Source organism: Schistocerca nitens, chromosome 8 (assembly GCF_023898315.1).
Source record: "Schistocerca nitens isolate TAMUIC-IGC-003100 chromosome 8, iqSchNite1.1, whole genome shotgun sequence".
In the NCBI taxonomy this organism is placed as follows: Eukaryota; Metazoa; Arthropoda; class Insecta; order Orthoptera; family Acrididae; genus Schistocerca; species Schistocerca nitens.
The window spans coordinates 24,861,588-24,877,152 of record NC_064621.1 but is presented as its reverse complement, the minus strand read 5'-3'; the positions used below and the strand labels follow the sequence as shown (position 1 = coordinate 24,877,152).

The 15,565-nt window shown below is 43.7% G+C and overlaps 1 protein-coding gene across 1 annotated transcript; it reads right to left on the bottom strand.

Annotated features, from left to right (window-relative positions):
- Positions 1 to 206: 206 nt before the first annotated feature.
- On the bottom strand, positions 207 to 12,698 carry LOC126198611 (prostaglandin reductase 1-like). Its single transcript, XM_049935063.1, has 3 exons — positions 12,460 to 12,698; positions 9,658 to 10,008; positions 207 to 1,073 (listed from the first exon to the last, which is right to left on the bottom strand). Exons 1-3 carry the CDS (start codon positions 12,658 to 12,660, stop codon positions 621 to 623), a joined length of 1,005 nt encoding a protein of 334 aa, XP_049791020.1. The 5' UTR covers positions 12,661 to 12,698; the 3' UTR covers positions 207 to 620.
- Between the last annotated feature and the right edge of the window lie 2,867 nt (positions 12,699 to 15,565).

Sequence of the window (15,565 nt, the reverse complement as noted above, 5' to 3'; positions counted from 1 at the left end):
GGGTGCTCCATGAGTGTCGTGTCCTAACTATACGAAAGTTTCGTCCATTAGAAAGTCATCATGGGACTCAGCTATTTCACAATTATGTTAACCTAGACAGTTTTCTATCCTGTCATTAACGTGAAGAAAAATAGTGGAAAACGTATACCTAATCTGGTATACGCTGAAGGAGGACGACGTCCACAATAGCTCGAAAAATAGCCAGAGTTACATTAGAGTCCACACTGCAGTACTTGCACAGTTCACAGAAGAAGGAATTGCCTGCCTCCAACGGCGCTGTTATTGAGAGATTTTGAAGTAACACTACATGAAACGAACTCATTAAGCAGATACCTGGACGTTTTCCGTAGTTTCACGCTCACGTGTGGTAATTGGTGTATTGTTAAATAATGGACACAACAGACAAAAGTGTTTCTATTACATTAATTTTTATTTGCTTATGTGAATTGGAGTCATGGTGTAAAATCTAGTTGAGAATCTAAAACGACAAACATAATTCACAGAAGAATGTTATGTCACAGTGAAGAACCTACTATCTCTTGTAGTTTACTGTACAGGATGCAGCGACAAATTGTCTGTGCTTCTGCTAATGCCCCCCTAGTCCGGTACGCCGACGCCCATCACACTTTGACAACAGCTTTGCCAAGATTCTCGCCTTGCAGCATACCGACAAACGCCTTGGGAGTGTTCTGGAAGCCGTCGGTGACAGTCTCGTGGTACTTGATCTTCCCCTCCCTGATCCACTGCGCGAGCTGCGAGATGCCCTCATCCCAGCGGTCGTGCCACCGGCTGTACATGAATCCCTCCAAGCGGAGCTGCCTGAAGACGGCCGCGTGCTGGACGATGGTCGCCTTCGGGAGGTCGGCCGAGTTGTAGCCAGTGATGGCGCCGCAGATGGAGACGCGGCCCCACATGCGCATGCTGTTGATGACCGCGCTGCTCAGCTCGCCGCCCACGTTGTCGAAGTAGACGTCGACGCCGTCGGGCGCCACCCGCTTCAGCGCCTCTTTGGCGTCCGTCGTCTTGTAGTTGAACGCGTGGTGGAAGCCCAGCTCCTCTTTCAGCCACTTCACCTGCAAAAGAGAGGCCATTCACACTCAAGCGCCATAGAAACTGGTACATGCATGTGTATTCAAATACAGGGATATGTAAACAGGCAGAATACGGCGGTGCGGTCGGCAGCGCCTATGTAAGACAACCAGTGTCTGGCGCAGTTGTTAGATCAGTTACTGCTGCTACAATGGCAGGTTATCAAGATTTAGGTGAGTTTGAACGTGGTGTTATCGAAACATCATCGATATGGGCTTTCGGAATCAAAGGCCCACTCGTGTACTGTTGATGACTACCAGACAAAGCTTTACGCCTCGCCTGGGCCGGTCAACACTGACATTCGACTGCTGATGACTGGAAACATGTTGCCTGGTGGGACGAGTCTCGTTTCAAATTGTATCGAGCGGATGGACGTGTACGGGTATGGGGACAACGTCATAGATCCATCGACCCTGCATGTCAGCAGGGGACTGTACTGGAGGCTCTGTAATGGTGTGGGGCGTGTGCAGTTGGAGTGACATGGGACCTCTGGTACGTCTAGATACGACTCTGACAGGTGACGCGTACGTAAACATCCTGTCCGATCACCTGCATCTATTCATGTCCATTGCGCATTCCGACGGACTGGGCAATTCCAGCAGGACAAGGCGACACCCGACTCGTCCAGAATTGCTACAGAGTGGCTCCAGGAGCACTCTTCTGAGTTTAAACAGTTCCGCCCCAGGCATGAACATTATTGAGCAAATCCGGGATGCTTTGCAACATTCTGTTCAGAAGAGATCTCCGCTCCTTTGTACTCTTACGAATTAGTGGATAGCCTGCAGGATTCGTGGTGTCAGTTCCCTACAGCACAACTTCAGACATTAGTCGAGTCTATGCCACGTCGTGTTGTGGCACTTCTGCGTGGTCGCGGTGGCTCTACACGATATTAGGCCGATGTACCATTTTCTTTGGTTTTTCAGTGTATTTTACTACAAGAACAAGTTTTGACGTTGTATAAATAATTAAGTTTTCGTTTTTCTCTCGTTTTTCCAGCTCATTCCGAATGACCAGCTTTCCTACCAATACAATACGACCAACACTTTTCCTTTGCGCTGCGTATTGTTAAAACTTTTAATATAAATCACATTTGCATGCTGTATGTTTACTACACTACTGGCGACGCTACCGCAGCTTCGCACACGGAGTATTATATATCTGCGGCCGGACGACTTCTATGGCGTAATGGTAATTTAATAAATTATACATACAAACTCTTCTAGTCAATCAGTCTGTTTATGAGTGAATACCGTATCACAATACCTGCAGTAGTTTCAGATACCGACAGAAAAAGGCGCGGAAGGGTGATGCGGGGGAGGGGGAAGGGGGCGGCGGACGATGATGACGTCGGCTGTAATTGAAGACTTCGACTGTAAACAATGGTAAAAGACAGTCGACGAGGAAAAGATTTATTGACTGCAAACATGGAAGATGATAAGCTTTATTCATATTGTTGATAGTTCCACGTAAACCGAGATATGGCAGTTCAGTCTCAGATTTCGAAGTCACTCTAATGACGAATTTGTCAGGATGTGTGTATGTGTACTGAGGTGACAAAAGTCATCGGATAACTTCTACTCGTGTCGGACCTCCTTTTGCACGGAGTAGTGCAGCAACTCGACCTGCCATGAACTCAATGTCGTTGGAAGTCCCCTGCAGAAATAGTGAAATACATTGATATCTTACACCATTTTATAACTAATTAAATGCAATGTGTTTCTTCTCCAAAACTGAGTAGAGATAACTTGCAGATATCACTCAATAGTTAGTCTAAACTTCTTTTACCTTTTTCTTTCTTTCTGGCTTTCTCTACCGCGAGGTATAATAATTCAATGACCTGCAACAACAAGATTCTTTGCTAGCTGCATATTAAACTGAACGGAATTTATATGAATGTGGGGTAATAGAGGACTCAAGTTTATCTCTCGTGAAACTTGATCAAACGCTTTCCCCAGATAGAGAACATTATATCGTCATTGAAATATTTAAGGAAATTGCACTAGCTAAGAATACAGGGAAAAGATTAATATCGAGTTGGGAAGAAGGATGTACAAGGGTAACGAATACGTACAGGGACAATTGTAATCCTTATTTTTGCTTTAGTAGATGTGTCATTAAGTCTTCTGAAGCTGGAGATGTTATTTAGTTCTCTAATATAATGATGAAGGTTATTCGAGAGTCGGGTTCCTGCTACTGAGAAGGACTTCGAGAAAGTGGCTGAACTATGAAGTGGATCAGTAAGGATTTTGCTCTCTAGGCAACGGGTATTTCTGCTATTTCATTCAGACAAGAGCATTAAGGTCAAGGAGAGATATGAAGGTCAGTGGACGTTGATAAGACAGCAGAGAAGATAGACCGTATGGAAATCTCTGCGCTTGTCCGCACGCAGCCGGGATAGCTGTGCATATGATGGTGAAATACCATCAAAGAATAGAATATCACACACATAGCGAACACAGGAATTCGTAACCACTTCCAGGCGCCGTGACGTTCCCTGAGCAAGACCTTGCAGGATAACATCGCTGAAGTCAATAATTGGAAGTATAGGTGTTTGCACAAGCTTCTTTTTCAGGTAAAGAGAGAAGAACTTTTTATATTTTCGTATGGCACGGAGATATAGTGATGTCTTTTTGCACATTGCAGTTATGCGCTCTTTTCAGGTTAGATTTTCATCTATTTTCACTCGTAGACGTTTTTCTGAGATAGAGAAGTTGATATTTTTCCCATTTTGGATCAAAGACTGTAGGGATTCCCGATATTTCCGGTTAATCAGCCTAGAATGACCAACCAGTACCGCTTGGGTTTTGGATGGGTTGAGCTTTAACTCTGTATTTTGCGCCCATTTTGATAATTTACACAAGTTAGTATTGAGGAGCTCGATAGCTGTTTTCGGGTTTATTGGTTTTGCATTTATATACAATACACACGGTATTTGCATTAGGACAAAACTGACGACTCATCATTGATATACAATGAAAAGAGTATAGGACCTAATACCGAATCCGGCGACGCCCGATACTGCCTGCCTCCATCGTGGCTTTACGGTTCCGGACATGACGCATTGTTGCTGAGACTTCATGAATGAACGAAATCTCTAGCTTGAGGGACACCGTTCTCATATTCACAGTTATCTGACAACGTATTTCCGCTTAGTATGTAAAAGAACATTTAGAAACAAAATTAGGATAAGGAGTAGCAAGCGTTCTCGGGAAGAGCATACAGAAAAATAATTTCGGAAATTCAAGGGCCCAAGAAATGTTTGATCATCAATCAATTTCCTGAAAGATACGTTCTTTGTTCCATACACAGGTCGAAATGACTGAGATAAACGATTGTGATTTATTGAGTAGGTGCTTATGCGTGTCCTGTGTCGTTAACTGCGGTATTAACTAACTCCAGAATGGTCATAATTAGACCGCGGATTTTAGGTAAAAACCTATTTTGTTCCTGAGTTCCTATTTGCATAAAAGTTTGTACTTATGCGTTTCATGACTATTTTCACTTAATAGCGTTAATTCTATAGGACCTAAAAAAGTCTATTTCGACGTTAGTGCCTATTTTTGCCTATTTCGGCTTTAATATCCTAAAAAGTGCCTATTTCATCGTATAATACAGTGGCTCCAAGTTTTTCCACACTATACGACAGATGGAAAAAAAATATTTTCTGCCCAGCGTGCAGCAAGGTGGCTAGTTGATATGCGCCCATGCTTCGTATTTGCCTAACACTTCGGTATTTTTTTATTTTTTTATATCACTATCCCTGTTAATACCAAATTTTATAGATTAGTTGATGTTTTTCTTAGACTTCTTATTTTCCTGTCACTTAGGATTCTTTTTTATTTCTATCCTTTAGTAATACGAAATACTCTTTATATGCGATTCTAAACTGCATTTCCCTTTTCTCTCGTATTAGGTTTCGAGTGTTAAAAAATCTCACTTAACTCAGCATGAAGATGGAATCGCACATAAAGCTAATGTTGAACGAAAGTCAAAATTGAAGCAAACTCTTTTAACCAATAAATCTGGTGACTCCTCCGAAAAAACAAGTTCTGCAGTGATTTGTGTAATGCATTTGCGGCAGCAAACATCCCCTTTCGGAAACTAGAGAACCCTATTTTCAGAGGTTTTCTTGGGAAGTGCTGCCATCAGTCTATTCCTGCAGAGTCCACTTTACGTAAGAATTATGTGGATTCAGCTTACAATGCTGCGTTGCACAGAATCCGAGAAGATGTTGGAGAATCTTGTATATGGATTTCTGTGGATGAAACTACTGACAGTCTTGGCCGTTACATTGCAAACCTGATTATTGGCAAGCTAGATCCAGATGCTCCATCCAGGGCTCGTTTGATTTACTCAAAACAGCTTGCAAAAACTAACCAACAAACAACAGCTCAGTTTGTGAACAATGGGCTTAAGGTGCTATACCCAAACGGAGTGGATGAGAATAAGGTGCTTCTGGCCGTCACTGATGCTGCTGCATATATGATAGCAGCGTTTCAACTATTAAAAGTATTCTACCCATTGATGCTGCACGTAACTTGTGTAGTGCATGGGATCAACCGCATAGCAGAGCAAGTAGGACTACAATTTCCTAAAGTAAATAAAGTAATATCGAAGGTGAAGAAAATTTTTGTTAAGGCACCATCAAGAATACAGGCATTCAAAGAACTGCTTCCAGATGTCCCATTGCCGCCAGAGCCTGTTGTCACCCGCTGGGGCACGTGGCTGATAGCAGCAGAATACTACAGTACGCATCTCTCAGCTGTCCAGAAGATGGTTGAAAATATACCGGAGGATGCTGCATGCGTAACTGCAGCAATGGAGTTACTCAAAGATTGTTCTTTAAAACGGGACTTATCTTACATCAGGGCCCACTACACATTTATGGCAAGAATAATTTCACAATTAGAAGGCTCAGGGAGACCTATCTACGACAATATTTCTTTGCTTGAAGAAGTCAAAATGAAAATTAATGAAGCGCCAGGTGAAGTAGGGGAAAAAGACGGGCAAAAGTGCAAACGGTTTTGCAGAACACTGGCCTGAAGGAGTTGTGTGCAGCTGCCGACATACTTAGTGGAAAATCCAGCACTCCTGACTGCAGCATTCCTGTCCAACATGTGCAGAAAATGAAGTACACTCCTGTCACATCTGTTGATGTAGAAGTTCTTTTTCAGCGTATAAATTGATTCTGACTGAGAAGCGCCACAGTTTTTCACTAGAAAACCTAGAAAAGATTTTGGTTATTTATTGTGAAGCCAACTATGGTCAGAATATGTGAAACTACGAATTTATTAATTAAACCATTGCCACATCTTTTTTACGGAGATATTTATGTTGCAGGAGCTCAAAAATATTTGGAGTTATGTTCTTCATTAATGTTGTAGATTGCTGTGCTCTGTAACTGTGTAAATATTCATTCTCCTTGTTTTAATGACGAATAAGATGTTCGTACTGTCAACACTGTGTATTTTAATTTATTTTTATTTTCTCTGCATCATTTTTATTAGAGCCCGTTTTAGGTTTAATATAGCCTAAATGAACTACTGAAGGAGCCTATTTTAGGTGCCTAAAACACACTTTTTTGCGACCTAAAAATCCGTGGTCTAGTCATAATACACATACCGTTTTCGCGACTCATGATACTTTTACCGACTGTGCGTTGTCATAGTTACATGATGTTTTAAACATTGATATATTAAAAACAGCTTTTTTACAGGATATTTGCTACATGAAATTGGCTCTGCTTGCGAAATACGAGAGGCCGATGAAAATAATTCTGCTGTATCATCCATCACAAACCCGTTACAAACCACCGAGAACATTTCCCAAACTTTAGATGAAAGCAAGTTACACATGATATGGGAATAGTGCGATTGTGCAACCAGACACCAGATGATTAGTACAGAAAAAATTTCTGTGTCACTATCTGCATCTCATTCAGTATTATATTTCTGTTTTGTAGAGCATTTTAGTAAAGCCTGCAATGAATATAAACAACAGTTTTGTACATATTTGATACGACAGCCTTACAATGACATGCCGGTAAGGGTCTTGAGACATCAGTAGTCGAGCAGGCGGTAGCTGGCTAGCACCTTTGTGGTGAAAAACGATTTGCAAACTTCAAGTTAGACTATTAACAAAGTGAATAAGAAAGAGAATTTGAGTGGCGTGCAATTTATAGCCAGCATATGTTATCCTTATACCCTGACTTGCTATTAAAATCTCTCATTCGAAAATACGGAGTGAAGATGCTGTATGAAATTCATCATCATCCATTCATCAAATAGATGTCCTGTACATGTTCACTGAAGAGAAGTGACTATGAACGCATCCCGAGTTTCACTCTCTTTTCTGTTTTTCATATACGTCTTTACCGACAATAATACGAGTACAGATCGAAGGCTTCACCCTCCTAGCATTCCTTATAGCAGCCAATCACTCAATACAGTTCTGTATATGTGACACACCACACAAACAGCCAAGAATGTTGCACTGAACACCGTACGTCAACTTAAATATTGTAGTCAATGCACACACACACTGTGACAAGCATCCAGAAGGAGAGAAAGAAACGAAACGTAACTTCACGCGCTGAGAAAGTATGTGATATTATTTAAGCGATTAAAAAATCGACTCAGCTCTACGAATAACTTGGCTGTATGAGCCTACTTATTAGTATGACTTTGAAACTTTCCTCTCTCTCCTTCCCCCCCCCTCCCTCCCCCCTTCAGCTTAGAAGCGAGCACTGTTTCAGTTGAGTAGTGTGTCATAAAATCGTTGCATCGTTCCCTGAGGCAAGCTTGCCCACAATCTCCTTTTAACTGGTCCTTGTTATCCTTGATTCTCGCGCTATGGCGATGTTGACCTTTGAGCTAGTTCCCCAAATGTTCTGTCAGGGACAGATTAGGAAATCGCGCTGGTCATGGGCATACCTCAGAATCACATTGACGTTCATAGAGACACATACCATGATTGAACGGGCACTGTGCTGTTGAAATTTGGCACCACAATACTATAGGATGAGAGGTAGCATACAACGACGTATGATGTCTTTGACATACCACTGTCCCGCCGAAGTTCCCTCAATCAATATCAGGCATGATCTGTAGTCACACGCGATGGCTCGCCACACCATGACATCACAAGTAACACTGCAAGGCCTCTCCATAACATCAGAAGAATGGAACCTCTCCGCCATTAACGCCAATGATGCTCGTCCGGGGTAGATCAGAACCGCGATTCACTGCTGAACAGATTGGAATACCATTCAGCAGACTACGCTTCGCAGCCGAGGAGCCATTCCAAACGTATCCGTTCGTGTTGTGGTCTTAACGTCAGGGCATGCGTGAGACGGTAACTGCCTAGTCTGGCTGTTGGTAATCTCCAACCAATGGTGCAGGATGATACAGAATGTCGCAGGGAGTCCATTACTTGGTCTCAGATGCTAGGCGAAGATGTGAAGGGATTATGATGTGGTTGGTGCACAGTGCGGCATTCCCCCGTTATAGTGGTCAGATATTGTAAACCAGCATCTTCACAATGAGAGTGGCTGAGCTCACGTTTACATTTAGTCCAACATTAAGCCACTGTCACATCCGAAAACCCCACAAACCCAAATATTACCTCATTCGACCAGCCCGACATACGGAGACCCACAAAGAGGCTCCTTTCAGGCACACATATCTACACCGACATCTGTCAGGTGCTGATAACGCTGTCTCATACATGTACTTTACATCTCTATGTCCTTCACTCGTCATCTGATTCTGTTTTATACAATACCTGGCCTGGTAACAACACGAAACATAAGCGTCACGAATGCTGTCAAATGGATGCTTTGCCTGTCAAAGAGAAAAGCAGCTCTCATCAGTTACATACCCGACAACAGCGTGTACGTGTACAAAGTTACGGTGATATCCACCAGTCCTTCTGGATGCTTCACTTTTTTTCGTCAGTCAGTGTACGCTCTACACCTGCATCTAGACACTCCGCAATCCGCCGTAAGTACCACTGCTAGTCATTCCCTTCCCTGTTCCATTTACAAATAGAGCGAGGGTAAAACGACTGTCTATAAGCCTCTGTATGAGCCCTGATTTCTCGTATCTTATCTTCGTCGTCCTTACGCTCAGTGTATGCTGTAAGAAGTAGAATCGTTCAGCAGTCAGCTCCAAATGCCGGTTCTCTAAAATTTCTCAATACTGTTCCTCGAAAAGAATGTAACCTTACTTCAGGGATTCCTATTTGAGTTCCTGTAGCATGTCCGTAACACTACCAGTCGAACCTATCAGTAACAAATCTAACAGTCCGCCTTAAAATTGCTTTGATGTCTTCCTTTAATACGACCTGATATGGATCCCAAACACCCGAGCAGTACTCAAGAATAGGTCGCGTTAGTGTCCTATATGCAGAGTCCTCTGCAGATTAACCGCACTTTCCTTTCATTTCTACTTCGTACATCTCTTGACTATATAGGAACCCGAACAAGTGTCACAGAGTTGATGAGACCATTTTGTGATAGCTTCTAACGGGTTATAAGTGCCGAAATCCAAAATGGAAATACTGTCTTACCTTAGCGTCTGATCCAGCGAAGCCAATAACGGTGCACCCCTCGAGACGTGCTATCTGTCCCACTATGGAGCCCACAGCGCCTGCTGCCCCGCTGACCACGGCAATCTCTCCCGGTTTGGGGTGGCAGATCTCCAGGAAGCCGAAGTAGGCAGTGATGCCGGGCATGCCCAGCACTCCGAGGGACAGGGAGAGCGGCAGCCGCCCCAGGTCCGGCACCAGCATGGGCGGCGACAGCAGGTAGGGTGTGTCCGGCCCCACGTCGGCCACGGTGCGGTCGCGCCAGCCCCAGTAGCCCACCACGTGCCGCCCCACGGGGAAGCCCGCGGCACGGCTCTCCACGATGCGGGCCACCTGTTGGCAGCGATTGACACGATTCTCTGCAAGGCCTGATATTTTCCGTTCTACATTCGTAACCTTTAAGTCGAACTGTGGTTTATGGTAAAATGAAGCCTGACTGTACTACAAAGATTTAGTGGACTGTATGTGATGTCTGTTCTTTCAATGATACCCGAAAGAGCAGACACCATATTTGATCCAGCAGCCATTACGAATTAATACACAAAGAAATCACAGACCTGGCTGCGAGAAGGCATTAACTCAAATCGATGGGGAAAGTTGAAAATTTGTGCTAGACCGGGACTCGAAAGCTGGTTCTCAGCTTACTGGACGGATGCTTTGACCTTTACACCTTCCGGCCACATTGGTCAGCGCAACTGCACGGGCTACCCTAACACGCCTACCGTCAGATCCAAATTCTCAACTTATCCACGCACTACAAATGTAACTTAGTAAGCTCGTGACCCAGTTTCGAATCCCAACCCGTTACAAATTTTCAAATTTTTACATTGATGTCAATCAATATCGTGGTCGCAGCCAAGATCTGCAATTTCTTTGTGTATTAACACGTAATGGCTGCTGGATCGAAAACTGTGCCTGTCCTTTCAGACATCTACGGAAGAAATTAAGGCGATATTGCCAATGGCCTCTTCAGTGCAGATGTACAGCTTACGGGAATCGGTGAAATGCCACGAGTAGTGAGGATAATTGGGATGGGACACTGTATTTGTACTGTGTGGGTAGGCTGAGAATTTGGGTGTGACGGGAGGCATACTAGGGTAGCCCGTACAGCTGCAATGAGCCCTGTGTCCAGATGGCTCAGTGGTCGGAGAGTCTGCCTAGTAAGTTGAAGGCCCGCGTTCCAATCACTGTTCGCCAATCGATTTCAATAAATTCCCCCTTCGCAGCCAAAGTTTGTAATTCCTTTGTGTATTTAGTGGTCCATTATTGTTGTGGTCCTCAGTCGGAAGTATGATTTGATGCAGCTGTCCATGAGAGTCTACCCTGTACATATCTCTTCATGTCAGCGCAACTACTGCAACCTACGTGCTACATCCATTTGTACCTGCTACAATTACCTCCCCCCGCCTCCCCCGTCCCCCCCCTCACACACACAAAGACACAATATGTGGCGTTTGCCACATTTCAGATCACGTTTTATCACGCAGTATATGAAGGCTCACGCTGCCGTAATTTAGTGAGCAGGCAAGATCAGTATACCACCCCACCCCAACAAGTAACAGGTGGCCAGAAAGCGTGATAATGACGCAGTATTGCGTTGCTTCGTGTATAGAGAGCAGCGATTCACCTGCTAGGCTGGTCGCTAAGATTTGTATTCTCTATATCTAATGTTTAACTGTTGAGATCATGACACTTTTTTCAGTTTACAGACCACATGTCCTGTGCGTGCACTTTATGTGTCTTTAACGCAGTGGCTGACAGTTTCCCACACCGTGGGCAGCGGCGTTGTTTGAACGCGGGACCACGGGCGTTTTGATTGCAAGATATATATATATGGACACTTAGTAGACGTAGGAAAATACCAATGAACTGTATGGTTCTGATGAACAAAAAATGACATTAACAAATGAATTAATTTAACTTAACGACATAAGGATATAAGACATACAATTCACGACAGAATCGTTTTTGCTGACTCAGGTACAAAATACCATAAACAAAAAAATTAATTACTTGTCACATAATACTTTGAAATAGTAACATACAAAGTATTTTAGTTTCTACGAAATCATTTCAACTAGACCACTTAATTGTGATACACAGCTATTAATATTATTCTCACTCATCATCGTTTATCATCAAATTAAATAAATCAGCAGGAAAAATATTTAAGTGAAATATCTGCTACAATGTCTAAAAAGATTTCTGTCTTTACTTTATAACAAATTATGGTCACTTACACTCAACAATTCTGCAAAACTTTTGACTCTGCCACTGCTCAAAAGTAAACAGTCCTTGTTACGAACCCAAGAGAGGTTACTTAGTGGCTAGCACACCAGACTCACATTCGGGAGGACGTCGGTTCAAACCCGCGTCCGGCCATCCTGATTTAGGATTTCCGTGATTTTCCTAAATCACTTCAGGCAAATGCCGGGATGGTTCCTTTGATAGGGTACGGCCGACTTCCTTCTCCCTCCTTCCGTAACCCGATGGGATCGATTATATCGCTGTTTGGTCGCCTCCCGCAAATCAGCCAAGCAATTACGAAGCAAGTAGCTATAACAGATTCATCGACTTCAACACACCACATCTTCTTTATTTTGCTTTCAGTGGTATACAGAAGCCGTGATAGCCCGATAGAAAGTTAGTGATTCTATTTACGTGTGTGTGTGTTTCTTGCATACAGCGTTCTTGTAATGATGTGTCAGAGACATTGCAGTCTCTGACAATCAGTGCGTATTATTTTCAATGGGTTAGCAGTAAGGTGTAGCACAGAAACTTTACCTGGGATCCAATCATGGTGCTGCCGACTTGGTGCTTGTCTTTAAGCGCCCTCTGGTACGGATCGACGCTGATGTAGACGGCCTCAACGAGAATCTGCCCATCGCGGAGAGGCGGCAGCTCTTCCTCCTGGATGCGGAAGTCCTCTATCCGGGGCTCCCCCTGGAATACGCGGCCGATCACGATCTTGCGCGCCTTCACCATGGCTGCCCGTGATGCACTGCAGGACCCCCCGCGCGCAGTCGCTTATAAGCTGCGGCCGCCTGTGCTTGCGTAACTGTTGTCACTAGACGTGTTTTCGTCCCAGGCACTAAGGTCGTGGCTCCCGCGCAGCTGAGTCACTGTTACTCTGTGACGAGACTGCGAGTTTCAGCACCATCACGCATCTGCACATCCAGTCGAATAATTGTTTTCGTGATAACCTTGTTGCACAACCTAAATGAATAAACAGTTCTACCCGTGGTCTAGGGATACCCGGCACGGTAGCTCAGCGTGTTCGGTCAGAGCGTTACGGGCCCTCTGTAATAAAAAACTGAGTTAATCGATCATCAACGAACTTAAACGGATGTCTTACGACATCCGCCCCGAGCAGATGCAACGAACAAAAGCGAGCAAAAGGAGAATAAAAAAAAAGAGGGGTAGTGTCTTTGATTCATAATCAAAACGTCTTCGGTCCCGGGTTCGATCCCCGCCACTGCCTAAATTTTGATAAATAATCAGCATTGGCAGCCGAAGACTTCCGGCATAAGAAGTCAGCCTCATTCTGCCAACGGCCTTGTCAAAGAGGGCGGAGGAGCGGATAGAGGTTCAGGGCACTCTCTTGTCCTAGGGATGGGAAATTGCCCCTAAAGGCGGAAGAATCAGCAATGATCAACGACATGAGGATGCAGAAGGCAATGGAAACCACTGCATTAAAGACACGTAACGTGTATCCACAGGACATGTGGCCAGTAATTGAAGAAGTGTCGCGATGATCTCTCCATTGGCAAAAGATTCCGGAATAGTCCTCCATTCGGATCTCCGAAAGGGGACTGCCAAGGGGGAGGTTACCATGAGAAAAACATTGAATACTCAACGAAAGGATAACGTTCTACGAGTCGGGGCGTGGAATGTCAGAAGCATGAACGTGGTAGGGAAACTAGAAAATCTGAAAAGGGAAATGCAAAGGCTCAATCTAGATATAGTAGGGGTCAGTGAAGTGAAGTGGAAGGAAGACAAGGATTTCTGGTCAGATGAGTATCGGGTAATATCAACAGCAGCAGAAAATGGTATAACAGGTGTAGGATTCGTTATGAATAGGAAGGTAGGGCAGAGGGTGTGTTACTGTGAACAGTTCAGTGACCGGGTTGTTCTAATCAGAATCGACAGCAGACCAACACCGACAACGATAGTTCAGGTATACATGCCGACGTCGTAAGCTGAAGATGAACAGATAGAGAAAGTGTATGAGGATATTGAAAGGGTAATGCAGTATGTAAAGGGGGACGAAAATCTAATAGTCATGGGCGACTGGAATGCAGTTCTAGGGGAAGGAGTAGAAGAAAAGGTTACAGGAGAATATGGGCTTGGGACAAGGAATGAAAGAGGAGAAAGACTAATTGAGTTCTGTAACAAGTTTCAGCTAGTAATAGCGAATACCCTGTTCAAGAATCACAAGAGGAGGATGTATACTTGGAAAAGGCCAGGAGATACGGGAAGATTTCAATTAGATTACATCATGGTCAGACAGAGATTCCTAAATCAGATACTGGACTGTAAGGCGTACCCTCGAGCAGATATAGACTCAGATCACAATATAGTAGTGATGAAGGCTGAAGTTCAAGACATTAGTCAGGAAGAATCAATACGCAAAGAAGTGGGATACGGAAGTACTAAGGAATGACGAGATACGTTTGAAGTTCTCTAACGCTGTAGATACAGCAATAAGGAATAGCGCAGTAGGCAGTACAGTTGAAGAGAAATGGACATCTCTAAAAAGGGCCATCACAGAAGTTGGGAAGGAAAACATAGGTACAAAGAAGGTAGCTGCGAAGAAACCATGGGTAACAGAAGAAATACTTCAGTTGATTGATGAAAGGAGGAAGTACAAACATGTTCCGGCAAAATCAGGAATACAGAAATACAAGTCGCTGAGGAATGAAATAAATAGGAAGTGCAGGGAAGCTAAGACGAAATGGCTGCAGGAAAAATGTGAAGACATCGAAAAAGATATGATTGTCGGGAGGACAAACTCAGCATACAGGAAAGTCAAAACAACTTTTGGTGACATTAAAAGCAACGGTGGTAACATTAAGAGTGCAACGGGAATTCCACTGTTAAATGCAGAGGAGAGAGCAGATAGGTGGAAAGAATACATTGAAAGCCTCTATGAGGGTGAAGATTTGTCTGATGTGATAGAAGAAGAAACAGGAGTCGATTTAGAAGACATAGGGGATCCAGTATTAGAATCGGAATTTAAAAGAGATTTGGAGGACTTACGATCAAATAAGGCAGAAGGGATAGGTAACATTCCATCAGAATTTCTAAAATCATTGGGGGAAGTGGCAACAAAACGACTATTCACGTTGGTGTGTAGAATATATGAGTCTGGCGACATACCATCTGACTTTCGGAAAAACATCATCCACACAATTCCGAAGACGGCCAGAGCTGACAAGTGAGAGAATTATCGCACAATCAGCTTAACAGCTCATGCGTCGAAGCTGCTTACAAGAATAATATACAGAAGAATGGAAAAGAAAATTGAGAATGCGCCAGGTGACGATCAGTTTGGCTTTAGGAAAAGTAAAGGGACGAGAGAGGCAATTCTGACGTTACGGCTAATAATGGAAGCAAGGCTAAAGAAAAATCAAGACACTTTCATAGGATTTGTCGACCTGGAAAAAGCGTTCGACAATATAAAATTGTGCAAGCTGTTCGAGATTCTGAAAAAGTAGGGGTAAGCTATAGGGAGAGACGGGTCATATACAATATGTACAACAACCAAGAGGGAATAATAAGAGTGGACGATCAAGAACGAAGTACTCGTATTAGGAAGGGTGTAAGACAAGGCTGTAGCCTTTCGCCCCTACTCTTCAATCTGTACATCGAGGAAGCAATGATGGAAATA

Coding starts and splice junctions, on each gene's coding strand:
- LOC126198611 (XM_049935063.1), bottom strand. CDS start 12,660: ATGGTGAAGGCGCGCAAGATCGTGATCGGCCGCGTATTCCAGGGGGAG. Junction 10,009..12,459: donor GCACCATGATTGGATCCCAG/GTAAAGTTTCTG, acceptor CGCTGCCAACAG/GTGGCCCGCATCGTGGAGAG. Junction 1,074..9,657: donor TCGCTGGATCAGACGCTAAG/GTAAGACAGTAT, acceptor TCTCTTTTGCAG/GTGAAGTGGCTGAAAGAGGA.